This window comes from Branchiostoma belcheri, unplaced genomic scaffold, assembly GCF_001625305.1.
Source record: "Branchiostoma belcheri isolate BF01 breed outbred unplaced genomic scaffold, Haploidv18h27 scaffold42, whole genome shotgun sequence".
NCBI classification, from domain to species: domain Eukaryota; kingdom Metazoa; phylum Chordata; class Leptocardii; order Amphioxiformes; family Branchiostomatidae; genus Branchiostoma; species Branchiostoma belcheri.
In genome coordinates this window covers 1,536,595-1,563,280 of record NW_017804043.1, presented here as the reverse complement: position 1 = coordinate 1,563,280, position 26,686 = coordinate 1,536,595, and the positions used below count along the sequence as shown (strand labels likewise).

At 41.1% G+C, this 26,686-nt stretch overlaps 2 protein-coding genes across 2 annotated transcripts; both read right to left on the bottom strand.

The window, feature by feature from the left end:
* Positions 1–249: 249 nt before the first annotated feature.
* LOC109478045 lies at positions 250–2,134 on the bottom strand. The gene is made up of 4 exons (XM_019779501.1): positions 1,935–2,134; positions 1,464–1,577; positions 1,040–1,119; positions 250–997 (listed from the first exon to the last, which is right to left on the bottom strand). Exons 1-4 carry the CDS (start codon positions 2,070–2,072, stop codon positions 250–252), a joined length of 1,080 nt encoding a protein of 359 aa, XP_019635060.1. The 5' UTR covers positions 2,073–2,134.
* Positions 2,135–4,348: 2,214 nt separating this feature from the next.
* On the bottom strand, positions 4,349–26,686 carry LOC109477997 (polypeptide N-acetylgalactosaminyltransferase 13-like). Its single transcript, XM_019779449.1, has 11 exons — positions 26,665–26,686; positions 20,864–21,707; positions 15,667–15,833; positions 15,165–15,274; positions 13,077–13,222; positions 12,568–12,684; positions 12,002–12,119; positions 9,516–9,701; positions 8,669–8,815; positions 4,941–5,090; positions 4,349–4,513 (listed from the first exon to the last, which is right to left on the bottom strand). Exons 1-11 carry the CDS (start codon positions 26,684–26,686, stop codon positions 4,349–4,351), a joined length of 2,172 nt encoding a protein of 723 aa, XP_019635008.1.

Genomic DNA, 26,686 nt, shown 5'->3' with positions numbered 1-26,686 from the left:
TGCTACATAATGTAATTTGACTCAAATTTCATAATCTGATTAGCATCGAAAGATAGGCGTGACCTAAATCTGGTAAGACCGCTAACAATCTATCGCCATTGTTTGTTTTTTATTTAGAAACACAGTGATAAATATAAATGAGCGGACTAAGTGGCTGCGAACTCAAGTTTGGTTGGTGGTGAAGCTAAGGTTCTGAATGTGTGACAGGGGCTTTACAATCGTTCAGAAGTGATGAATAAAAAAAAAACCTTACTTAGTCGGTCTGAGATCAGGAATGGTCCTCTCCACAGAGATAAGATTGCTGACGAACACGTTGAACGACGCCTCGGCAAACATACTCTTCACCATCGCGTCATCTTCCTTCTTAGTTCTCACAGGTCTCCCGTCTTCCCCTGGGCTTCGGGGACTTTTCGGCATCGTTAGAAGGTTCAGTGACTGTACGGTGTGTTTTGGGATGTTCTCTTTCAACTCTGTGGGGTCGTACTGGTCGTGATACGGTCCAGGGGCTTCCTTGTTCACTACGAAAGGCAAGCGAGCGAGAAAGTTGCCAAATCTTGAATTTTTAGTCGTGGGGGCTAGAGACGCAGTGATGTTTGATAACGTCTTTCCTTCATTTTCCTGTGTAATGTTTTCTTGGTGAGAGTTTTCTATGTTATGATTCGTGATGATTTCTGGGATAAAAACGCCATCGTAAGCGGTTTTGCGCGTTGACGCTACCCATGGGGAAGGTGTGTTGTAGAAAAGCTCTGATACAGTAACGCTGGCGTACTCCTTTATGCGTTCATCAAATTGATCAAGAAAACTTGTCTCCTCTTCGTTCTGTTCTTGGTCCGCCATTTTGGCTGGAGCATCATGGGTGATGATGTCACTTTCCGTGTCCACCTTGAACTGTCCTTGTAAGTCAACAACTGGCCTTTCAAGGTCAGTTACATCTTCAGACTTGTCTTTCAATTCTATCTGAATCGGTTCATTGTCGTAGGAATCGTCGAAACTGTAACTTTCCGAATTGAACAATCTGTTCTCACCCCCAGTGTTGGACGCTGTGACCAGAAAACCTTCGTGAACATTCCTGCTCGATTCCAGTTTGAGATTGGGCGGGAAGATCTGTTCTTTCAGCGTCTGAATGAATGAACGAATGAATGAATGAATGAATGAATGAATGAATGAATTTTTTATTTTCATGCCTTGCGACCTTTCTTTGTCGCCCAGCCCATATGGGCTTATAAGACACCAGAACATAAACATATGAGTACAAAAATCATAGAAACATAAATTCAAGTCCAAATCAAATGTCAAACTAGAGACATCAAATAAAGAACTTAATACAACGTTGTACATAACATAATTGGTACATTAAAGTCAAAAGTGCACAAAGTCAACTCAAAAGTACATAAAGTCAACTCAAATGAACTTAAATATATTAAGGAGTCAGGGAAAGAGAAAAACCGAAGGAGAAACAAAACCTGTATTTGCCGATGCTCTGTGTACAGAGCCGCTTCTGTGTGGTACACGTCTCTGATGCCTTCCTTCCCTTCCGGCGGCAGGACGGTGACTTTACCCACCGCATATTCCCTCACCTTTTTGTATTGAAACATATAGTGACAAGACGTGGTGGCGACACACTCAAGTTACACTTATATTCATGACGCCACCAGACAATACGTAATACAAGCAAGCAAAGCACGAGTTTTCATATAGAAGTTGATTACAATAATTAATCGAAAATGAACAAGTGAAACAAATATATAAATACTGACAGGATCGATTTGATTATAACAAAAATGTCTGTACATGTAGTAGCATTTGAGTACTGCACATTGTTGACAGAAAAGTAGAACCTCTTAAAAATAAATGTACCAGAATATCATCTGAAAGATCATCCAAGTCAGTAATAAAGCCAATCAGTGTTTTTAAATTGCCAAAAAGGGCCTCACCTTCTCCTTCAGTCTCTCCGAATCGGACATCTTGACGAAATCGCTGTTTTTCAAGAAGATGAAGATATCCATGAACACCCAGACCATGGAGGTCAGAATAACCACCACAACCGTCCGTTTTCGCACTAGTATAGCCATGATGATGTTGTCCTGATTGTCGTAGCTTCTTTTTCAGTGAATCAAGAAAAAATATTGACTATAGAGCGTCGAATATAACCTTCCTTTGTCGTCTTCTCATCTTGTTGACCGACGTTGAATGTCCAAATATCATCCTCGGCAAGAAACAATCTACGCATCTCTTAAAATTATCATTATGAAAACCCACAACCTAAGTTCGCACAAGGTTTTTCGCTGGATTAAAAATCTCAGCACCCGGATACTAGCTGTATGAATGTGAGTACCAGCGAGACTAGAGTAGTTGGAGAGGTGCTTACATATGTTCTTATCACGTGGCACAAAATGCGTGGGCGAGCAAGCCACGTATTAGTCGTTCTTACTACTGATTACCAATCTGAAGACTCAATATTTTCCCAAGACAGGGTATTAAAGGGGTGTAATATTAAGTGGATCTTTGTTGCAAGAGCTTATCTAATTCTAAGTTATTAAAGTACACAGCAAAACCTTACCAAAATGTGCATTCATTTGGCTTTATTCGCCCCTGTTGTTCTCATATGTCACGTGAATACGATAATGTTTGTATAAGTGTTTGAAGCACCTTCTTGAGAGGAAGATCAGCCGTTACTGGTCAAGTGGTGGTCAAGAGTCTCTTCATACGCACCAACAGGAATCCAGTCAGCATTTGTTTTCTGTGTATATTAATTTATTCATTTATTTGAGCTTAGTCACAAAGACGGGACAAGGGGGGCAGGCAGATGCCTTTTCCACGCCCCCTGTCCAGTTAAAAACAGACAGAAACCTAAAACACAAGTAATATAGAGATAATGAATACAAGTATCATAAGTACTGTTCGATATCAAAGAGAAACTGGTCTCTCTAGGATCGTGTTTTATTCCAAAGATATCTCTGAATAGTTAACATGTTTACAAATCTAGGTGCTGTTCTGTAGCCTCATTTTGCGGGTAGGAATGTATTGCAACTGTAGGCGATACTCTACTGGGCCGCGGGACAGATACGACTAGTTAGAAAACAAGACATACTTTTAATGTACAGTCTAAGATAACCTAGCGGTGTAAAGATTCAGAAATATGCTACATATAGAATAAGTTCTATATGTCTTTCCAAGTTTTTTCCTACCAAACCATAAGCGAATACAAATGATTACTCCAGAAATAAAGGATTACCACATCAAGTCAATTGTCTGTCTTTGACAAGTTGATATTAGATATAAAATAAAACACAAACGTATTATGATAATCTCTATTCCATAATACACTGTCTATTGCACTATAGTCCCTGCTGTAGCCTTCGCCATTACCTCATAAAAGTCTTCATTAAAGTAGAACATTTAATTTATCAGTCTTGTGTCCAGGGTACATTGGTTGTGTCCATTTTTTTTCTTTACAATGTCATCGACTAGATCTTCAGTCGTAAGGCTTCATTGAATGTAGTGTTACAGAATGCACTCTATTGTTATTGTCTCTTTCTGAGAAACGTTCTATCGGAGTGTATGCTAGTTGATCTTTCCTCTGAGAATTGTAACATAAAATGAATTGAATCTGTTTATGGGCTAAAGAGTATAGACTGCTTGTCACATTTATAATGTATATCAATATGTAAACTATATCTTTTGTTATTCTTCTCTTTTTACAGGAAAATGCAACATAATGTTGCTGTATTTCTCTACCTTCCCGACGACTCACATATTGCACTATGGTAAATATTTTATAATCTCCAAGCAGAGATTGGGGGGCAGAATAAGTACGCTTTACCACAAATGGCCTTCTTAGCATCTGCTTGGAGATTAGATATTTTGGCACTTAGCTGGCTTCAAAATATATCTGTGATTGAACAGCAGCAGCGTTCTTGATTCACAACCACATGATTGTTTAACAACAGTCGGCGTTTAGATGACCGTCTGTCATCTTCATCAGGGAATTATTTGTGTCCTTTTCATCTTTTGGGTAGGGAATGTGGACTCTCGCTTCATCAATTCGACTGTTTGTTCTATTCTTTTACATGTATTCCTGGTTAGTGTTTTCCATTGTTTAGTAATATTAGTTTTATTCGTATAAGTGGCGGCGCTAACATAAGTTACGTAACTTGAGCCCGTCGTCACTTTGTCCTGTACCCTTATTTTGTTTATTGTATGCTGAATAAAAAAATTATAACTGGTTCACTGAGCATTGAATCTAGTGGTTGTGAATTGCGAACGCTGCTATTCAACCATTAACCAATCAGATGAAGTTATTCTATATTTTATATATTCTATATTTCAATTAACAGTACGAAGTAAATTATCTGGGGTTTTCTAGTATCTCGTTTCCATCTTTGTCGAAGTATTTTAAGAATTTCCACTTCTGAGTCCTGGACTTTCTTGTGCAGTCTGTAAGGATCGGTCTTCTCTTGTCTCTGGGAACGTCAAGACAAAGGGACGTCTGCACGTGGATAATTTGTCCTTTCTGTCAACATATGGAAAGATATGGATGTAAGTATAAAATAGAAATGTTAGAAACAACATCACTATAGTAATATCAGCATTAAATCAAAATACGAACATTATGTAGACATAGTGTGTTTGTCATGTTATTGATATTGTCATATTGTAATGATACAAGCAACTATCAAAAACAAGGTAATGTTTTTATGTATTTGTCAGACTGTCACTGATATTGTCATATTGTACTGTTAAAAACAACAACGTGTTTGAATGCTTTACATGTTTTATACAGTGTTAAAGATTGTTTTCTGATGTTCCAGTGATTTTTAGCGTTGGGTGGGAGAATTCGTAAGTGTCACAATGTTAGGATTTTCTTTGAATTCGGATATTTGGTTAAAGGCAGGCCTGGCCCCCTGTTGATTCCTTTACAAACTGCAAGCTATCCTCACCCTGGTGTGTTTCCAGATCAACTTCTCGTCCTGTCCCTCACACCAGTCAATGTGAAGCTCCGCGGGTCTTTTCTCCTCCGGAGGGGGGAAGTAGGGTACCAAGCACAGCTCCTCGTGACGCAGGTGGTTCTCCCAGTTATACAGAAAAGACTGGAAGGTTCATGTAACGGGGAAATGCAATATGAGACTCGGAAGTATAGTTTTGGGTGGCTGACTTGTGAGTTCGTGTGCTTCACGTCAAGTCATGACGCAAGTTGTTCTCCCAGTTGTACAGAAAAGACTGGAAGGTGCGTGAAACGGGGAAAAGCAATGTGAGACTCGGAAGTATAGTTTTGTGTGGCTGACCTGTGAGTTTTGAATTGAGGTGTTCAAAAATACATTCTATCCTAGAACTATCGCAGAGTGGAACTCGCTGTCGCCAAGTTCAGTAGGGGCAATATCATTAGATACCAGTAGCTTTAAGCAATGTTTAGAGTTCAACTTCAAGGGTTCAAGGGTTAGGTGCCTGCGAAGCTGGTGTGTTACGCGGTTATACCTGCTATACAGATACAAATACAGATACAGTTATACGGGATGAAATGTTACTCAGGCCGTACACATACCTGTCTATCCCCCAGTCCGTGACACGGGTACAGCGCCAGCGACCCTTCCGTGTTCCCGAGGGTGTCCACACAGAGGTTTGTGCCGAGGTTTCGTAACTGTGCCAACATGAGGGAGGAAAATACAGTTAAGGTTCATCTTTTTCCCATACTGGTGTGCTGCTCCATACAGTAATCTCCAAGCAGATCCTAGGGTGGCAAAAGACAGTATCAAATTGGCCAGGCAGTATCCATTGGCCAGAGAGGGTCCAATACGTCACTCAAGGGTGTTCGCACATACTTGTAGAACGACATAATTTGTTGGAGAGATTAGGTTTATAATGCATTGATGCTTGCGACTTTCTGCAGATCCTTGGGTGGCGTATGCCCAATAGATACTGCCTGGCTGGCCAATCTGCCTTTGCCATCCTAGGATTTGCTTGGAGATTACCATGGTAAATGAACTCATGGTAAACTCATGGTAAATCAACCATACTAATAGAAAAAGTCTATTAACCAGTCTATGTGTGCATGTTACATTCAGACTAGACTACTGTCCATTTTCTAAACGTAGATACCAGCAGGATCATAATTATGTACTTGTTTGTTAGAGTCCCGTAATGGCGGCGTTTATGTAAGTGTAATTACCTTGAGTGCATCGCCATTGCCGTTTTGTATTTTCTTTTATGTGCTTCAATATATAATTAAAAAATATGTAGTTGTTTGTAAGAGTCTCCTAATATACGACAAGTCACGACATCTGGAGAATGTCGTTAGAAGAACGCCTAATTGGCTACAGTCTATCGGAACGTTAATTTGTGATTAGCCGTAACAGCACACGCCATGAATCTTAATGGGGTTTGAAATATTTGCTTTAGCTGTAACGTTATGTGTCCTGTTTTGCTTTCTTTTTTTCTTTGGGATGGGAGGTTTGACTCGCTAGGTTTTTTATATTCTCCAAGCAGAGGTTGTGGGGAATGATCGTTACCTTTCTATATATGGCCGTTTTTTTTGTCCTGATCCCCGTCGGTGGCTAATGGAGCTTCTCTGGCTAATGGATACTGCCTGGCCAATTTGATACTGTCTTTTTGCCACCGAAAGGGATCTGCTTGGAGATTAGGCTTTTTATGTATCCACACTTTTTCAAACGTCTTGTATTTTTTTTTAATTCTAAAAGTGGCTGCAAGATTATAAGTTGTGCCCAACTTGAGTTCGCAGCCACTTAGACCGTGTCCTTTTATTTGTATTTATCACTCTGTTTCTGAATAAAAAAATATTTGCATGTGGAGAGTTGAAGCAGAGGCGATGTAACAACTGATCATAGATACCTCATGAATATGGTACTAAAACAATCTACAGTAGGACGGATACACCCATGGTAATGTACAAAAATGTAAGCATTTTGGGAACTTAGCCAGTTTCCAAGCGTCTTTGCCAACTTTTAACTTGGAAGGCATCCAAGCCAAGTCCAAGTGTTGAGAGAGCAAGACCACGCCACAATTAAGTGGATATTCAATGGAGCTAAGGTCAACATCAATACAGTCCTAATCACAAGTTACGATCGCCTTCCAACTATCAAGGATTACCAAAATAGTTATGCTGAGGTCACATTTTCAAACCGGGGCCCGTCCGGGCAATTTTCGGGGACGAAAAGACACAAAACAGAAATGATTTGCAACAATTGATTATCCGCAAAATCTGTACATATTCCTGATATGAATTGTTCATTTTTCGTAAACAGCCCGGTCGGGCCCCGGCTTGAAAATGTGACCTCAGCATAAGGTCAACGTCAATACAGTCCTACCACAAGTTAAGGTCACCTCAGGCCCAACTATCAAGGATTACCAAAAGGGTAAAGCGTGTTAGCCTAGGTGTAGCTAGCCTGTATTCATTAAAGCTGGTGGATATTATCCTTTCCAATTGCCCCGACTCCGCCCACGATTTGACCTTCGATTGAAATACGAGTGCCTTGCTTCGATTTGACGTATACGTCCGGAAATTGACTACTCTTGAGTGCGGATAAACGTAAATGTACAGTATTAAGGATACAGGACTGTAATAGATACATCTGACCTTCATCTAACCCCGCTCAAATCTGACGTACATAAGAATGAAATATAGAATGATTGGTGGGGCTGGGTGGCGTAGCGGCAGAGTCCACGAATCGGAATCAAGAGGTCCCGGGTTCGCGTCCTGACATGCCACCGATCTTGTGCCCTTGGGAAGGCACTTTACACAACTTTCCTCACTTACCTCTGCGTTGGTGGTGGCATATAATAAGTTGAAATAATTTGAGTGTGCCGTCACCAGGTCCAGTCATAAAATGTTGGAATAAAAAATTGTATAGAATGAAAGAAGCCAATGCATCTACTGGTCGTGTCAATTACTTTGAGCCATGGCATGTCACCGATCTTCTAAGCTACTGCTACTTTAATATAACACACGGACAGAACCCTTACATCAACTGTCGGATTTACTCTCATTCGCTCACCTTGGGTGGCCTTTCTTAATGAAAATGATTATATTACTTATGTAATAAACTTGTGATGAATGTCTGGACGGGCATGCGTCTATTTTTTAATACGTTTGACGCCTATAGGGTTGTTTCCTCTATATCACATAGACCTGTGATTTGAGAATGGGATTTACGTATGATTCAAATTCACTGAGAGTAAGTGACGAGGTATTCCATTCAGTTTTATGAGGATGTTTAATTTGTCTCTTTGTGTTTATGTTGTTTCTATTTTCGTAGTTCCGTGCAGTTAGACATTTTAGGCCAGGAACGCTTTTCTGATTTTAAATGTATTACTTTTTATAATCTCCTGTCCCTATATACGCATTTCAATTTCTTGTTTTGCTTGTATGTATGTTTGTTTGTTTGGTTGTTTGTTTGTTTGGTTGGTTGGTTGGTTGGTTGTTTACCTCTCCCGAAGTCTGGAAGGTGAGGTCAGGAACTCTCATATCCTTATACACTAGTGCAAGAACACGTATTGTTTGTTTATCTCTATGTTTGTTTGTTTGTTTGTTTGTTTGTTTACCTCTCCCGATGCCTGGAAGGTGAGATCAGGAACTCTCATCTCCTTGTACATTAGTGCAGGAACACGTATTGTTTGTGTGTCTCTATGTTTGTTTGTTTCTTTGTTTGTTTACCTCTCCCGATGCCTGGAAGGTGAGGTCAGGTACGCGCATCTCCTTGTAGACGGTGTCCAGGTACCACTGGAAGGACTTACACCCCAGCCTCTCCCTCAGCTGCCTCCGCGCGCTCACGTCTCCGTACGATATATTCATGTCTTTCAGCTGAAAAAAATAACAAATGATAGACTAGAAAGGTAACATTTGCAAAGCAAATGCATAATGTTTACCTTCGCATATTGTCTTCTCTGTTAATTCCTACTCACACACATTCACATATATGATGACAGCAGTCTAAATCCCTCCAAATTTAAAATTGTAACATTATGTAACCCAACACCAGTTATCAGACAGTCTGGTTCAGACAGGTCAGAGGTCACTGTTTGGAGAGGAAGAAGAAGAGGAAACGTAGCAAAAGCAATATATTTTCCTTCGGTCAACATAATGATAGACTAGAAAGGTAACATTTGCCAAGCAAATGCATCATTTTTACCTTCACATGGTCCAAAATAGACTGTTGGGACACTTCACATTTTGAACAGGGTTGATTTAGGAACCATCCATTTGTGTGGGAGGGGGAAAGGTCCATTTTTGGTATGGGGCATGTGGTGAAGCCATGCTGCATTTGCTCCTGAGCAAATGTCGGCCTTTCTAGTTTCAAACTCTTTCTTCTGTTGTGTATTTGTATGTTAACTTGTCTTACTCTTTTATAAATGTATGTTTATGTCACTACATCATGTGTACAATATTTTAGGGACGATTTATCACATTTTATTGTTAATCTGTTGAAGAAGAATTTTAGAATGATGTGAATTTCAACAAAATTCAGGAGTTACTCCTGCGGTGTAACGCAAGTTCAAAGTACCTCTGGGTTGACAGCATAGAAAGCCTTCCTGTGTATTTCGTCCATCCAGACCTGGACCACCCGTAAACTGTTCCTCTGGACGGTCTGTAGTCCGCCGCCGGGGAACCGGTAAGGCTGGGACTGCCGGAAGATGTGACCCACCCGGGAACACGGTAAGATCTCCAGCGTTCCGCCGCACATCCAGGTCTAAGGTAAAAACAAAATGGTGGCTCTATGAAACAAGTTTGAATTGCAATTTTCAACACAAGAAATTGGACTCACCCAAATTTTCGACTGTATAACTCCAGTCTTTGTCAAGGAATGAGCAATCCACCGCTTCCGTGACGTCACGCAGATAACACACGTGACTCCGTGAGCAGTGGATCATAGGTTGCAGAAAGTATGTGGCGCCCCCCGTCTCTGTTGAGGGATGGTTGTAATGCCAGATGATGGCCTCTTTAATCCCTCATGCAAAAAAGTCCGGATTTGCGAAAATGTGGGTAAGTACAATCAATAGCGTCAACGCATATTCTTCCACCATAACTGCAAAATCAGTAAATGAAACAACGCCAGACAAATAGCACAGATCCCAACTGAAACTGATTTTTTTTTCGTATTTCTTGACATACTATCAGCTGCAGTGTTATGTAAAAGGCTTGACAGGAAAAGAAATAAAGGCAGTGGCAGGAAACATTCTTCTTTTTGATGAAGTGTTATTGGAGACGAGCGTTATGGGAGCAGTAGGAATGGGTCTCACGTGGCGCGGTGCAGGCGCCGTATGTCTCACTGTAAGGCCACAGCAAGTAATTTTTATGGATGACATCAGCGCGATTTTGGAGAAAAAAAAGAAATTATGTTGCCCTTTGACAATGGTTAACATGCCGAAAATGGACAAAGATGTCTGTTGCCATGCCGAAACGTGGATGGCAGATAAATATGAAGAAAGGAGACAGGACAAGGTTTTAAGGCCTGAGTCTGCTGAGGTTGTCACCTATAAACTGTACTTGCTGAGTAGTAATATGTCTGTCGCAGGGACATATTACTACCTTGCTGTGGCCTTGTGGAACAGGATGCCGCGAGTTATTACATCAATATACTCACGTGAACACGAGGAAAACGTATTGGGTGATGTTTACCTTTTAATTTAACTACAAGCATAATTCAACTACAAGCTTTCCATGTATTAAATGTTTTCATGGCAAATATGGCACACAGGTTACAAGGGTTCTCATTTTTTGTTAGCTCAAATATTGCAGCAATATTACAGATATTACAGCAATATACCCATGTGAACATGGGAATACGTATTAAATTATGCTTAACTTTTAATCTATCTTCTAGTACTTCATGTATTAAGTGTTTTCATTGAAAATACATCGACTAGTTACAAGTTTTCAATTTTTTGTTGGCTCAAATATTGCTGAACCATGCAGTTCTTGTGATGCCATACGCCGACAGGGTGGCATCAGTTACAGCAGATGGGATGCCCCTGAGATATGTGGTATTTTTGTAATGCTATAATATAAATGATTAGTGAATATACTTTTTAGAGTGAGAAGAAATTAAAGTAGCTCGGGGCGCTAGAATGGGCCTCAAATGACACATGTTAACGACATGTCAGCATAAAATTTAAAAAAATGGTAAAGCAACTGCAAAGAGTGCTTCAAATCGTGTATTAGGTGATACAAGACTACCAAAACACAGAGACTGTGCGCACTACACAAGCGTATGCTGGCTCAGCTTGTAGCAAGCTAAGTAGTCCTAATAATTCCCAAAACCTTTTGTAACATGCTATGTTTGTTGTGTCTGACTTATGTCCTATAGTTGTACTACACGCTTTTAGCATAATATGCCCCACATATTCTTGACATGGCCTCATAATATAACATACCGAATTCTAAGGATGTGCTACCGACACTCTATTGATCTTTCTAACATTTCACATACATCTTCGTAATCATGTAAAACGAGTCTTCAACTGAAAGATAGGCGGATCAAATGTGTGTGGCGCCGAGTGAAATTGTTGCTATAGAGTCATAGCGATTCGTCAACAGTTAAGAGGTGACGTTGCAATAAAGCATACGCCACCATACACTGGGAAACGTTTTAACGACAGTAATGGGAGATAATACAATAGACACCTGCTTTTTGCATGAACGATTTGACAGGGAGTTTTATCCCTATACCAGGGTTAGTCCAATAACCTTAGGAGAGTCCTTCCTACTATAAAATTGCAACATTATGTTACCCAACACCAGTTATCATGGTGAGAGACAGTCTGGTGAGTGTCAGCCTTGTTAGCTTTCGTCCGCTACCCAAGGTCCGCTCCCCGCCAACAAGTGGACCTTGGGTAGCGGACGAAAGCTAACAAGGCTGACACTCAGGCTAGTCTGGTACACGCCATTAACCAGGCCAGGGGTCACTGTTTGGAGAAGAAGAAGAAACTGAGCAAAAACAATATGTTTTCCTTCGGTTAACATGAATATCCTCTATGCTATGTTTCATACCTTGAACGAGAGCTCAAGATTCTCTCCACCCCAGATCTCGAGCCCAGGGTCGTATTGGCCCAGCTCTTCGAAAAACATCTTATGTATGGAGAACAGTCCTCCCGCCATGGTGGGGGATCTGAAGAAAGTTAATAAAACAAACATAACAAGGATAAAAGAATTTCACTCGCTTTCTTAAGATGGGCAAAAGAAAAAAATATTTTTCACTTGCTGGCTGCAACAGGGCATTCATGTTGTACTAACTACACAGATAGAAAATCTGTGCATCTTCTTATTACTCTTTTTCAGACATCTGACCCAATCGCTCAGGAGACATGACTTTATAAAAAGAGTCAGAGTTTTTTATTGTACATTAAGGAAGATGACACAACACAAAGTGGTAGCGCACTCAAGTAACGTTACCACTTACACATAATGAGACAATAAATAAACAAAAACGAATCCAACATAAAGGGAATATAGATGATAATACATATGTAACAGAACGTAATAAAGAACAAAGATGTTGAAAGTTGATATCACCCCCAAGTCACAGACCGAGGTTTGAAGTTACTTGTAGAGTTTACCTGATTGGCGCTTTTTCCGTCTTCCGTCGGGCCACCTCGTAGTCTGGAACAGTGTTCCACCGGAAGTGCATCCGCCAATCGAATCCCCCGCGGGTCATGTGACCGGAAGAAGAATACCTATCAGCAAAGAGAGGAGGAAATAAAAACCATATAGATATTAAATCTCGCTATTCAGGGTTTTTATATGAGTGTGGGCTGTGGCTTGGTATACAATGAGCGCCTGTTGGTAAAATGGCCCTGGTACATATACCCGATAACATGCTCCCATCATTAATTCAGCACCGATTCGGTTAAGGATACCTACTATTACTTCAAGAACTCCTAAGTTTATAATTTAAACACACCTGAAAGTATGCGTAAAGGTAGACGCAATTGAAGAAAATAAACCTTATATGTAAGGGGGCTTCAAGAATGGATTTTGCGGTCTATGAATCTTTTCATAAATAAAGAGATAGTTACATTTTTTCAGTCATGACTAAACTTAACTGATATTGAAACAGATGTTCCACCTGAATGTTCTCATCTCTATGACGTCTATAGAGGGACAGACGACGGCCCGCCTGTTGAGTCTGATCCTGTCCAGGAGCGGCTCCAGCCAGCCCACACCGCACTCCACGTGCGAGTCCAGGAACGTCAGGACGTCTCCAGTAGCGAGCTGGTGGCGGGGACATGGGACACGTTTTATTTGGTTTTCTGTTGGTATTCTCCTTCCATCCACACACAGGCAAACATACCTGTCCTTGGTGCTGAACGCCATCCACACACAGGCAAACATACCTGTCCTTGGTGCTGAACGCCATCCACACACAGGCAAACATACCTGTCCTTGGTGCTGAACGCCATCCACACATAGGCAAACATGCCTGTCCTTGGTGCTGAACGCCATCCACACACAGGTGAACATGCCTGTCCTTGGTGCTGAACGCCCGCCATCCACATACAGGTAAACATGCCTGTCCTTGGTGCTGAACACCATCCACACACAGGTGAACATGCCTGTCCTTGGTGCTGAATACCATCCACACACAGGTAAACATGCCTGTCCTTAGTGCTGAACGCCATCCTTAAACAGGCAAACATGCCTTTCCTTATATACAGTGCTGCCAACCATCAGTACACAGTAACTAGACCTGCCTTTAGTGCTGACCAGCTTTCTCACAAAAGCAACCATGCCTGTCCTTAGTGCTGAACGCCATCATTGCATTATACATAGTGCCTTCGGCACACAGGTGATTAGACTTGTCCTTGGTGCTGAACGCCATCCTCATACAGGTGCACATGCCCGTTCTTACATATAGTGCAATCACCGCTGCCCCCATAGCCGTATACAGTATCAGCACACAGTAACTAGACCTGTCCTTGGTGCTGAACGCCATCCACACACAGGTACACATGCCCGTTCTTACATACATTGCACTTACCGCTGCCCCCGATAGCCGTATATAGTATCAGCACACAGTAACTAGACCTGTCCTTGGTGCTGAACGCCATCCACACACAGGTACACATGCCCATTCTTACATACGGTGCACTTACCGCTACAGTTACCGGTACAATGGCCAAGAGGGTATAGAGTGCTCGCCTTGCATTCGGTAGGTCGTGAGTTAGATCCCTGGCCGAGTCATATCAAAGACTTTAAAAATGGTACATACTGCTTTCTTTGCTTAGCACTCACCACCACCAGTGGACTAATCCCCTACTGTAATGATTGCACTGCGTTGTGACCCAAGGCTGTTTAAACTAGAAAGGCCAATATTTGCTTTGGAGCAAATACAGCGATGGGTTCACCACATTTTACCACATGGCAGGGAAAGAATGAGAAACACAAGGGAAAACAATGATTTACATTGATATAACTATAATATGAAGTAACATACAACTAAAACAACAGTTGGATAGCTATTCCCTACTTTATTGGTTAGGATTTTTAATTGCATAATGCAAACTGTTGATTTTCAAAAAAAAAAAAAAACGTTCATGCCCCGCATTCCAATGCTGGAGCAGAAAAGCTTGAAATACCTACCAAAACACTTGAATAAAGACATACTGTCAGTATGGAAATACTCTGTGCAGGTGTTAATCAAGTTAAATCCCAACAGCCAATCAGCAAGAAATGCTCTGTGCAGGTGGAAATGCTCAGTGTGCAGGTGTTAATCAAGTTAAATTCCAACAGCCAATCAGCAAAAAGTATAGAGGAAAGCTGCATGCCTATTGGTTGATGCCCTGCATTCCATTGTGATGACTCATGCCCAGACGTGGTAAACATGGCACACTAACACAGTAATACATTAGCTATAATACAGCCAAAAAACTCAAATAAAACCATTCTAAAAGCCTGTATCACAAAAAATTTAAAAACGCCTAGGGGTATTTGCCCACTGTACCTCCATACCAAATTTCAGGACCTTAGGCCCTAAAATGAAGAAGCTGAATCCATTTAAAGATATGGCAGGAGGAGGAGGAGAAGGAGGAGGAGAAGAAACATCAGAAAAAGCAATATGGTTTCACCACACCACTTCGTGGTGTGGTGAACCCATAAAAAAGAAAGTACCCTATGCGTCACTTGATGCGGGAAGGCTCTTTAACTTTGAACTCACCGCTGCCCCCCGTAACCGTGCCCTGATCAGTCCCGCTCTCTCGGGAAGATGGATGATCTTGACCTTGGGAAACCTCTTCATGTAGTCGTCAAGTTTCTTTTTCAGGTGATCTGAAGTCATAAATATGAAATATGAAAACATTACAGTTGCAAATGTTCAGGTTGAAATTCTGTAACCCATGAATGCCTTAATTACATCTATAATTTTTTCAGACTTTTTAAAGACTGTAGTAGGCGTCGGTGTCGCAACAGTTAGAGCGTTGGACTCAGAACCAATAGGTCCCGGGTTCGATACTCACCGTGGCCCGACGTTGTGCCCTTGGGAAAGGCACTTTACACTACCTTCCCCACCTGTACGGCGGAGCGACACCCACCGAGCCTCTTCGGCTAATCTGTCAAAATGTGTGCCATAAACACACTACGGATTTGGTGCGCCAACGTGTCAACATCTGCACTTTTCCCACCAAACACCGTAATTTTTTTTCTTAAGACTATTTACCTACCCCTCGAGCTTGCATCGTCCACCAGGATGATTTCCTTGATGAGCTGTGGCGGTGACCGGTTGAGGACGCTGTGGACAGTCCGGAGTAGGGTGGACCAGGACTCCTCACAGAAACAGATGACCACACTCGTGCTGGGCAGATCGTCTCCCACCAGACTCGTGTTACAACTGAACATGTGAGAGAACCGTGTTCAGAATTTGACGTGCAGAAACAAACGTATAATATTGTTTATTGTTTGTTTATTGTTTTGTTTATTAGACCGATCTCCATTAGTTTGTACAGTTGCCATACATACTATTCTTCCTGGAGTCGTTAACTACAAACTACAATCATAACAACATGGTAAGGCTTAACTACAAACTACATAAACACACACAACATGCAAGTAGTACCGAGAGGTCAGAGGTCTTAAAAATATAAAAATCAATTTTTTTCCAACTCAAAAATAAACTAACTCACCAGAATTTTCGACCGAATTTCTCGAAATCTCGAAGATTCCGGTGACTCAATTTCGTCTTGAGTTGTAGACCAAACTAAATTTTTTAATCAATTTTCATTAACGTTAACTCAGCTGAGCTTTCAAGATAATACAGAGACAAACGCACTGATATGTGAATATTTCCATACTCACAATATGCATCCTGACTTTCCCTGTTTTTATTCTCTCTCAGACTATATGCGTTTCCGATGCTTTCTAGAGTTAAAACCTGAGCCACCACTAATGGAGGCAACACAAAAGGAAATTGACAACCAGCGACTATCTACATACGGGAGAATATCCTGTTCGGGTGAAAGCTGCTCGTGTTGAAACTAGCTTTTCGGCACCGGGGTGTTTTGAGCTGCCTTTGTTGAGAACAGGTTCTCCATTCTTTGTGGTTTGTTCGCGACATGCATATTTGATCAGGCTCTTTAGTACGTGGAGACTGTTTACCGAGTCTCTCGCTATTGTCGGTTGTACAGCGATTTCTAAAGATTTTGTCCCGGATATAGCTAGCTAGATAGTCTATCGTGGACTGAGCTGGAGAAGAAGAGGAAACTGAGCAAAAACAATATGTTTTCCTTCGGTAAACATAAATATTAGAACGATGTTTCTTCTAGCAATTTTGTTGTTCATCACTGTCTAAACAATATATACCTAGTGAATGTGCATGCTTTATCGTGAAAGATTCAATATGCAGTTGATCGTATTCCTGGTATGATAGATAATTTAAAAAGGCTCAGTACACATTAAACAGAACCCTACGTTCATAAGACACTCATAAATTGATTATGAATATGCTTTAACGCGAAAGAATCTATCTGCAGTTGATCGTAATTCTCGTATGATAGATAATGGCAAAAGGCTTCCACCTGAGCACATTAAACAGAGCCCTACGTTCATGACACACTCATAAATATATAGTCTCCTGGGCACATCTGGGTCCTCACAAAGCGGACTAGTAGCGATGTAATTATCTCTAATGCTGCGACCTTGCCATAGCTCAACTGAACCGGATTGTCAAACCTGACCGGTCGGACCTTTCATGTTAAATCGGGTCTTGTACACTGCATTGCAGTAAGTGGCTTTTTACTAACAAGATTGGGGCATTTTCAAATCATATTTGTATCTATGAAAACATATCATAAAGAATATTGATAATTCTAGGAATCAGGGATGGCTTTTGGAATTCTTCAAGCGTATATTATATATCAAATAGCACTGACAATGTTTTTACTAAGAGAATTGGGGCATCTTAAATCATAATAGTATCTATGGAAACATAACATAAAGCAATATTGATAATTCTAGGAATCGGCAGTAGCTTTTTTAGTTCTTCAAAGGATTTGCCAGTGCTGTTTACTCAAAGAAGAATAGATGTCACTGACAATGTATCAACAAGATTGGGGCATCTTTAAATCATATTAGTATCTATAAAAACATAACATAAAGCAATATTCATAATTCCAGGAATCAAGAACGGCTTGTTGAATTCTTCAAGCAGATTTGCCGGTGCTGTTTACTCAAAGAAGAATAAATGTCGCTGACAATATTTCCGCAACACAATGAGAGGCGTTTTAGATCTGCTAACAAAATTGGGGCATCTTAATAGCATCTATGACGACAGAAGTAATTCTAGGAATCAGCGTTGATTTTTTTTATTCTTCAAACGGATCTGCCAGTGATGTTTTACTCTCCAAGCAGAGGTTGTGGGGGAATGATCGTTACCTTTTTATATATGGCCGTTTTTTTTTGTCCTGACCCCCACCCGTCGGTGGCCGCGGACCTTCTCTGGCTAATGGATACTGCCTGGCCAATTTGATACTGTCTTTTTGCCACCGAGGGGTATCTGCTTGGAGATTAGTGATGTTTACTCAAAGAGTAGGTGGCACTGACAACTGTCTGAGATTCTTGTCAAGTATTTTAATTGTTTTTTTAGCATCTGGGAACACCTTAGAGAGGAAAGACATTTTACTCGCAGTGGGTTAAACTCGTAAAGATCTCGATAGAGCCTATACCTTTTAACAGATTTAGAGCTAATCATCAGAGCTTAGGAACCATCAATTCAGGAGAATTATCCAGAGTACTCATAGCATCTGCTGAGCTTAATCAGTCATCTATAGCCTAATAACGCACGTGTTCTGAATTGGCATTTTACAACAAGAGTTCAGAAACATCCGTGAGATATTTAGAGCTTTTGTAAATGTCTTGTTTTATCCCAAATATCTTCGTCTTCCCAAGATCTACCCACATACCAAATCACAATGCTTATCCAGACCTTCTGTGTATAAGCAAGTCAGGATATGGCAATGTTAAGAGTAAGTGATATGTCAAACTAAAACAATACTGATTTATTTGATAAATACTTGTACATAGGTTGATTAATTTTTTTATCCTTTGTCTATTTCCATGTATTGTTGTAGAAAACCTTACGAAAGTCGTCGTACTTTTGTTGTGCCAAAAAAAAGAAGATTGAATCATTGTAACTAGAAAGCAGGGTTTGGGATTTGGGTTATTTTTGGCGTTTTTAAGGCTTTTTTTGTATCGGGGTTTCTTCTTTTTGCACTAGAATTTTTTTGTTGAGTAAGCTGAAAAAATTCCAGTGTAAAAAAGAAACTCCGATAAAAAAGCCCAAAACACGCCAAAATAACCCAAAACCCAAACTTCTGCATGGAGAGTAGTATCATTGTACCTGTAAAATGTCCACACGCCACCCGCTATCAGTTATTACGTTAGATATGTACCAGATACAGGACAGCCGCCCAAATTAGATTTCCCATTACCACCCCATCAAAGTTTCCTTTGTGTGTAGCGAGGCACGACTCTCTGGTGTGATTTCTTCTCCATTTTGTACCCACCAGGTGTTTTCGGCTCCTCTCCACATGGATCCTTTCATCCGGTACTGGGCCTAGGGAAATGTTGATTGTGTTTCCTGACAGACCCTAGGCTTTTTAGGATTGACTGCTGGAAAAGCAGCAAAATGTATCTTCTCACATCTGAATTCTAAACCCTCTGAACCGTTATTTCGTTCATTTTAAGCTTTTATTAATCACGAGTATACCGGGTAAAATATTTGGCCCTTCCCCACTTGCAAACGGATAGAAAGGCCCAAGAGACAGCCTGATCCACTTTCGTTTTACATTGCTTAACTGTATTGATGACTTCAGCCGAAATTTAAAAAAAAAACGGGGGGAATACTACCTAGATACTCTATTTTTGCAGAACTGAAATCGGAAACACAGCCTTGTTTCTTTATGCCTAACCAATTTTATGTGCGCAGTTTTTTTGCTTCATCAAATATCTCTGGGGTGAGGGACGCTATTCCGAAATATTCCTAGCTTCAGGCTAGAATTATTTCTGCACGAAATAAAATGCAGTTTCTGCTATCATCTTTCATAGCAGATGAACAAAAAGTCCAGACTTTAAGATCATTCTTATCACACAAACAATGACACCTAAAAGCTATGATAATATTGTATGGTCCCTGTTTTCAATTGCAGCATTCAATACAGTAGCAGACTATTATTTAAGCTGCCAGCAAGGTCTTTAGTAAAACGTTTTTGCGGCAAATATTTGCCCCTCTTTGTAATTGTGTACCTTTAAACCAAAGACTTGACACAGAGACTGCTAAATATGTCCGTGAGTGGATAGAATGTCATTGTGAATAAAAGCTCAGGCGGTCAATACGCTGTGAAACGCGTAAGACAAGTGTACGGTACTCAAACACGGTGATGTTTGAACAACAGAAGTCAGTCACAGACGTGTTAGCAACTTAAGAATCAATCAACGGCACGGAGAGGCCCCTTTCTCTGTCTGACAACGTTGACCCTCGTCCTGTTGGCATATTTTGAAATAATTTAATATCTTAATCAGAAGAGCGGTTATACCGGCTATACAGATACAGGTACAGAACCTTTTTTTAGCTTAAATAGAACGACACCCCCTTGTATAAGGCGATACCCCGGAAATTTATGGGATGTCAGAGAGAGCTATAAATACCTTCTGCTCGCCTATGATTAAATTTGTGGAAATTCAATAATTCAGATCAATACAAATTGAATGTAAGGCCGACTTGAGACTTCAGTCTTATTAGATATGGGGGCAAACTAGTTATCCCATTGGAGAAAATCAAATCTGACTAACCCCATAAACTATCTTCCATCCTTCCGTCTGCATCCCAAGAGGTACAGTGGTAGGATTACAAAGTCCTATAATGTCACACATTCAGAACCTTCCCCCGATCAATCAACCAAGCAAGGTTCTGTATCTGCGTCTGTATAGCTGGTATAACCGCCCTTTGGCGTAACATACCAGCTTCGCAGGCACGCGGCGCTGCGGCAGCTGGCTACATTACACCGAACGACTTGTTACACCTAACCCTTGAACATCTAAATTTAGACATTGTTTAAAGCTATCTAATGATAATGCCCCTTGGTAGGTGGGCGGTAGGTTGGGATCAGTTTGACTAGATTTAGACCACGCCTGCCTTTCCATTAAATTTGAGTTAGATTTGAGTCAAATTTGACTGCGGACCTACTAAAAGTCCATTCCTTCTAAACGCGTTTCTATTTCTATGAGTTTCTTCAGCGTTGTGATCGGACGACCAGTCCTACTTTATTTCGAAAACTGAGATACTGCTGACGACTTCCACTTGTCACAAAACAAAGAAACAACGTTCTAAGATGTAAACAAACCCCACCAGAAGTGCTGTGTACTTACCCCTCCGCGCGCACATCCGGGAGAGACCGCTCGATGGAAATCTGATCGCTGACGTGTTGGTTGAAGGAGGCGATCTTGAAAGCCTCCTCCACTTTCTCGATGTCGTCGTCTATAATCCCTTCCCCGTTCTCCCCTGGAGCGACCGGATCTCTGGGCATCGTGGTGACGTCCAGGCTCCGAACAACATGCATCGGGACGGTGTCGGCGTCTTGGGGACTTTCTAGGTCTTTGTCTTTTACAGTTGACCCGTCAAGCTTACGTCCAGACGTGTTTTCTTGGTTGACAGTACTGGTGGTTTTACTTGTAGACGTGTAGTGGCTTTTACTAGACGACGTTTTGGTTGTTGGTGTTTCGCCATCTGGTTGTTTTCCTAGCGCTGTCGTGAGATCGTTCAGCAGTGTCCTCTGTGCGAACTCGAGACCTCTGGTCCTGCGTGAGATTCTGCGGATGTCTTTCTTCAACACCACGTTCTCAGAATGAAGGTCTAACGCGTTGCTTGATTGGAAAGTTCTAGAGAAGTTTGACGCTTTAGTCTGATTCATGACTCTTCGGTGGTACTTTTCCTCTTCCTCCATCAACGCGTCCATTTTCTTCTGCATCCTTCTTTCCATCTTTCCCTGCAGGACGTATTCTCGGATACCTTTCTGAGAGAGAGATCCCATGTGCAGCTCCACAAACTTGTGCTTTGAGGGGTCCTTGAACATGACATAGAACATGAGGAATACGATGTGCATGGCGAGCCAGACTATTGAAGTCATAAACACGATACTGGCATAGCTGGTCGTGCGTCCTCGCGAAGGCATAGTTGTAGTTACTTCCTCAGCCACAGAAAGTTCAAGAAAAACTGAAAGATAGGAAGAAACAACTGAAAGATAGAACTGAAATTCAGGAAATTATACGTAGAACACCTAGCTTTGGTTAGTCAGCCCATTTGTTTGGTACTGAAAAATATTGTCTTTACAAAACGTGCTAACTACATGGGATAACTATAGGTAGAAAATTCTATCCCATTATACCACAAAATGTTTTCTATATGGTTCTCTATATGGTGAATTAATGGGATAACACCCCTGTTATTCCATTAACCTGGGATATATAGCCAGACGATAAAAGACAGAGAAGTTGGGCTGCCATTTTGACTCGAAGCCAGGGACACCTGAACTCGGCATAAGTCAAGTCGAGTAAGTCAATTGATCAGCACGTTTTTTTACAGTTAAACACTTTTCAGTACTAAATAAATGGGATAGATATTCAGTTCTGAACACTTGGTACGCGCTGAGTTTTGTCTGATCTGACAGTTAGTTGACATAATTTTTGTTTATCGAAACCTGATCTTTTGGCTCGTTAATCTGTATGTTTCGGCGTCCAGAGTGGCATATCCTAACCTTCGGTCAGACACGGCGGCTAGGAAAACCTAGCCTGGGTACCAAACCTTTGGTCGGCTTGGCGGTAATTTTTCGGCCCCGGCCTTTACCGAGCACAGGCCTGGTTTGGCGGCCCGAAACACTCTCAGCGCCGAAGAGATAGCGCTGAGCGCACGGCGGCCTGGTAACGAATGAATGTCTTTATTTCAGGTATTTCACCCATAGGAAACAACGGTACAAACATAAAAACACAAACTATACATACAGCATATTATATACATTTTTAAAAAAGGAATTTCTGTACTGACAATCTGACATCAGAAGACATTGCTGTTGTCGGTAACCAGGCTATTATAAACGATCATTCCCCCACAACCTCTGCTTGGAGAGTAAAGGAAAACGTCGCGTGAGTCGGAAACACAAATGTTTTGAGTTTAGCCGATCTGGTGGCCTGCTCGCGCGCTCTGTAATACAAAGAAATGAGTGTCTGTTTTTACAATCCTCCGGGATCAAGCAGCAAAAAAGTAACCATAGCGGCTAAACCCTTATGGCGTCTGCCAGCTTCTTTTTTTTCAGTCCAATGTTATCCATATGCATATCAAATGCTAGGGGAAAATGTTGTTTCCGATTTCTGTCACGAAAAAAAATAGGTTTGGTAGGTAGGGATTCTCTTTTTTTTCTCTTCCTTTTTAAGGTTCGAGTGAAGTGATTCAATAAATACAGTTTAACAATGTAAAACTGAAGCAGCTTTACTCTCCAAGCAGAGGTTTGTGTTTGGGGTTATTTTTGGCATGTTTTTAGGTTTTTTTTATCGGGGTTTCTCTTTTGCACTGGAATTTTTCCTCACCCAAAAAATGGGAAAAAAATTCAGTGAAAAAATTCAGTGCATAAGAGAAATCCCGATAAAAAAAGCCTAAAAACACGCTAAAAATAACCCCAAACCCAAACCTCTGCTTGGAGAGTATAGCGCCTCAGGATCAGGGCTGTCCTCCCGTTTGCTTGTGGGGAAGAGACAGATACCAATTTTTCACCCGATTAACTAAAAATAAATGTGCTTATGAAAATGAGAAATAAAGTTTCTTGCCTTGCCTTGCCTTGCCTTGCCGGTCCCAAAAAGGGCTATGGTCGGTGAGGTTTTGCAAGATTTGGTATGGAAGCCGGAAACACAACATTTTTTCGTAACTAGGCCTTTGACTCCATGTTACTATTGGGCAGCACGTACTGTTATATTGCATGCATGCGCCTGCATTCTACTCAATTGTTGTCACTACCTACCTGGTAGTATAGTGTGTGCAAGAGATCCGGGGACGTCTTGTTCCTTCGTCGCTGTTTTAGTCGCCCTATCCAGTCACTTCGCTCACTTTTCGGCCTCCTGGTGTCGCTATAACTGTCGGTATTTACTCCCCAAACACCCCGCTATCTCTCCGCGAAACAGTTACTCAGCGAAAAGCATGACATGCCTCACGAGCTCAGCTAACAGGTAAGACTGGAGCACACACACACTGTCACTGCGCCAGGGGAGCGAAACGGTCCAATGAAAATGAAGTACACTGCGGGGATTCGTATCGTCAGCAACCAACCAACCACAGCGAAGCTTACAACCCCATTCATGCCAAGCTTTACTGTTTGAGTTAAGGCAGCTGTTTTCTTCTAGATCCGGGATCGATGTAAGCCTTGAGCAAGAAGGAAAGAATACCTTTTTTGCATGTTTTTTCCCCTCAATACTTATATAACAGTACGTACGTTCAAAATGGGTCAGACGTAAAGCCCCGTAACATGGGCTTACGTTTCCAGGTCACCTGTTAATCTGTAGTGACGTCATGAGTGCGCTACGGGGGTGAAGTAGTGAGCAACTAATCTCCAAGCAGATCATACGGTGGCAAGGCAGGATCCATTAGCCAGAGGAGTGTCCATTAGGCTGATTAGCCACCGAAGCTAATGGACACTCCTCTGGCCAATGGATACTGCCTTGCCACCGTATGATCTGCTTGGAGATTAGTAAGCAACTCTGGCCAATGGATACTGCCTGGCCAATTTGATACTGTCTTACGCCACCCTAGATCTGCTTGGAGATTACTATAAATGGACACTACTTTCGCCATTGGATATTGTCTTGCCACCGTATGATCTGCTTGGAGATTAGTAAGCAACGTTATAAGGTATAAAACACGTACGCAAAAAATCATCTATCTTCGTTTTAATACGGAAGGGTCACCAACTCTAGCGTGGTGTGTGCGGTTGGAAGAGAATAAAATCTTCCACCCTCCCCGCTCTGCAATTCTGTAAAATATTGAATAACCAAACCAGTATAATCTCCAAGCAGATCCTAGGGTGACAAAAGACAGTATCCTTTGGCCAAACGGCGTATGGACTTTCTCTGACCAATGGACACTCTCTTTTGCCACCCTAGGATCTGCTTGGAGATTAAACCAACATACAACCAATAAGATGTGTTATTTCCATAGTAACGGACATATCCGCTCCCGTGTTTATATAATACGCTTTGCACTTTGTGTATGAAATATCTGACTGTTCATGCATAACTTCCCCTACTCAGTCATGACTCAGAAACATAACATTTTTTCTTCTTCTTCATTTTTTCTTTTAAATGTAATATTTGAGCTATGAAAAAATATGTATTTCTGTATCCCGAAACAAAAACATTTATTTTCCTTAGGTCTAATGTACCGATTGGTTTTGACAGCTGTCCTCAGGAGGTTTCCACTTAAGCGGTTTTTGTTTGTTTTCCTTTGATCATCATGATCCGGTTTCAAAGTCCTGGGTTTAAATAGTTTCTCTTTGTGGAAACAATGGGGCTGTCGGTAGGATGAGTACTCTCCAAGCAGAGGTTTGGGTTTGGGGTTATTTTTAGCGTGTTTTTAGGCAGAGGTTTGGGGTTATTCTTAGCGTGTTTTTAGGCAGAGGTTTGGGGTTATTTTTAGCGTGTTTTTAGGCAGAGGTTTGGGGCTATTCTTAGCGTGTTTTTAGGCAGAGGTTTGGGTTTGGGGTTATTTTTAGCGTGTTTTAGGCAGAGGTTTGGGGTTATTCTTAGCGTGTTTTTAGGCAGAGGTTTGGGGTTATTTTTAGCGTGTTTTTAGGCTAAAAAAACAGCCTAAAAACACGCTAAAATAACCCCAAACCCAAACCTCTGATTGGAGAGTAATGACCACGTAGATTACATAATAAAAAAATGTCATATAAGCTTTATTGTACATTCAAGCCCTATTGGGCTAAGTACAGGTGAACAGATGAAAGGGTAATTTACAAGTAGTGCAAATAGCACTAAAACTACACTAATGCAAAGGTTCAGCTTCTTCTCGTTTCTTAGTGATGTCAAAAATATAATTTGAGATGTGTTTGTTTAAGACAGGATGATCAAAGCGCCTAACAAAGATGAAGGACTTTCAATATTAGTCAAGTATTGGAAATACGGGAACGTACTTGAAATATATCTAAACAGATCATTTCTATCATTACTATATAAAGGAAAATTTTTTTGCCAAACTTTTTTTATTCACACGCTCGCGTCAGTTATGGGGCTCCTAGAGGATGTCATCCAAATAATAAAGTCAACATGGCCTTATAATTAGCTGAGGGGCAGGAACACAAAGCATAGACATAAAGGGAAATGCATAACGTGCTATCCGAAGTCAAACGTTTTGCATGGATCATCAGGCGTAGTTTCAACTTTGACCCTTATTAAGTTGACCTCTGACCTCCTGATAAGGCGCGCAAGGACTCAAAGTTCACAAAAGTCGTCCGATCCGGTTTTACCGTAATTACGCAGAGAAAAAAAACATCCTAAGAAACAGGTAAGTTACTGTTAGCCAGGTATTTTGATATGGAGTATGAGATTTGGAGCTATGGAGTCATTTCCGTGGAAAAAGTTTCACAGTAAAGCGATGAACACTTAAAATTTAAATTTAAGGCTTTTTTTGGATGTGAACATGGGTGAAAACTAAGGGGGAGGGGCGAAAAGTAAACATAGGTGCGGCCCGACGGCACCTGCATAAAATTAGGTCAAAACAGGCAAAGTGGCCGTTTTGGAGGGACTAAATATACTTGAAGATAAACTGGACTTTAAAAATTATACTTGTACGGCAGTAAGAACTGATAGTTAAGTTGATAGTTGTAATATTCCATGTGTGTGGGACACAACACCAGTTGCCTGTGTCCCACGTGTATTGAACAGTAAATCAAATCAAATACAATCAGAGATTTCAAAATTTCCTCGAGAAATATTTAAGAGGCTACATTTATATGCATGTGTGTTAAATAGATTTAGTGATTAGTATTTATATAGTTTCGCAGTACTAACTTTTGTAACTGCTTAACAGCATTTCATCAGTTTAAGAGGAACATTTCATTTTATGAAAGATTTGTTTGTTCTTTTCTCACTAGACTGAACATGGCAACAGCAGGACCTGGGTCTCCCACCGGAGTTGGTCAGAACTGCCAT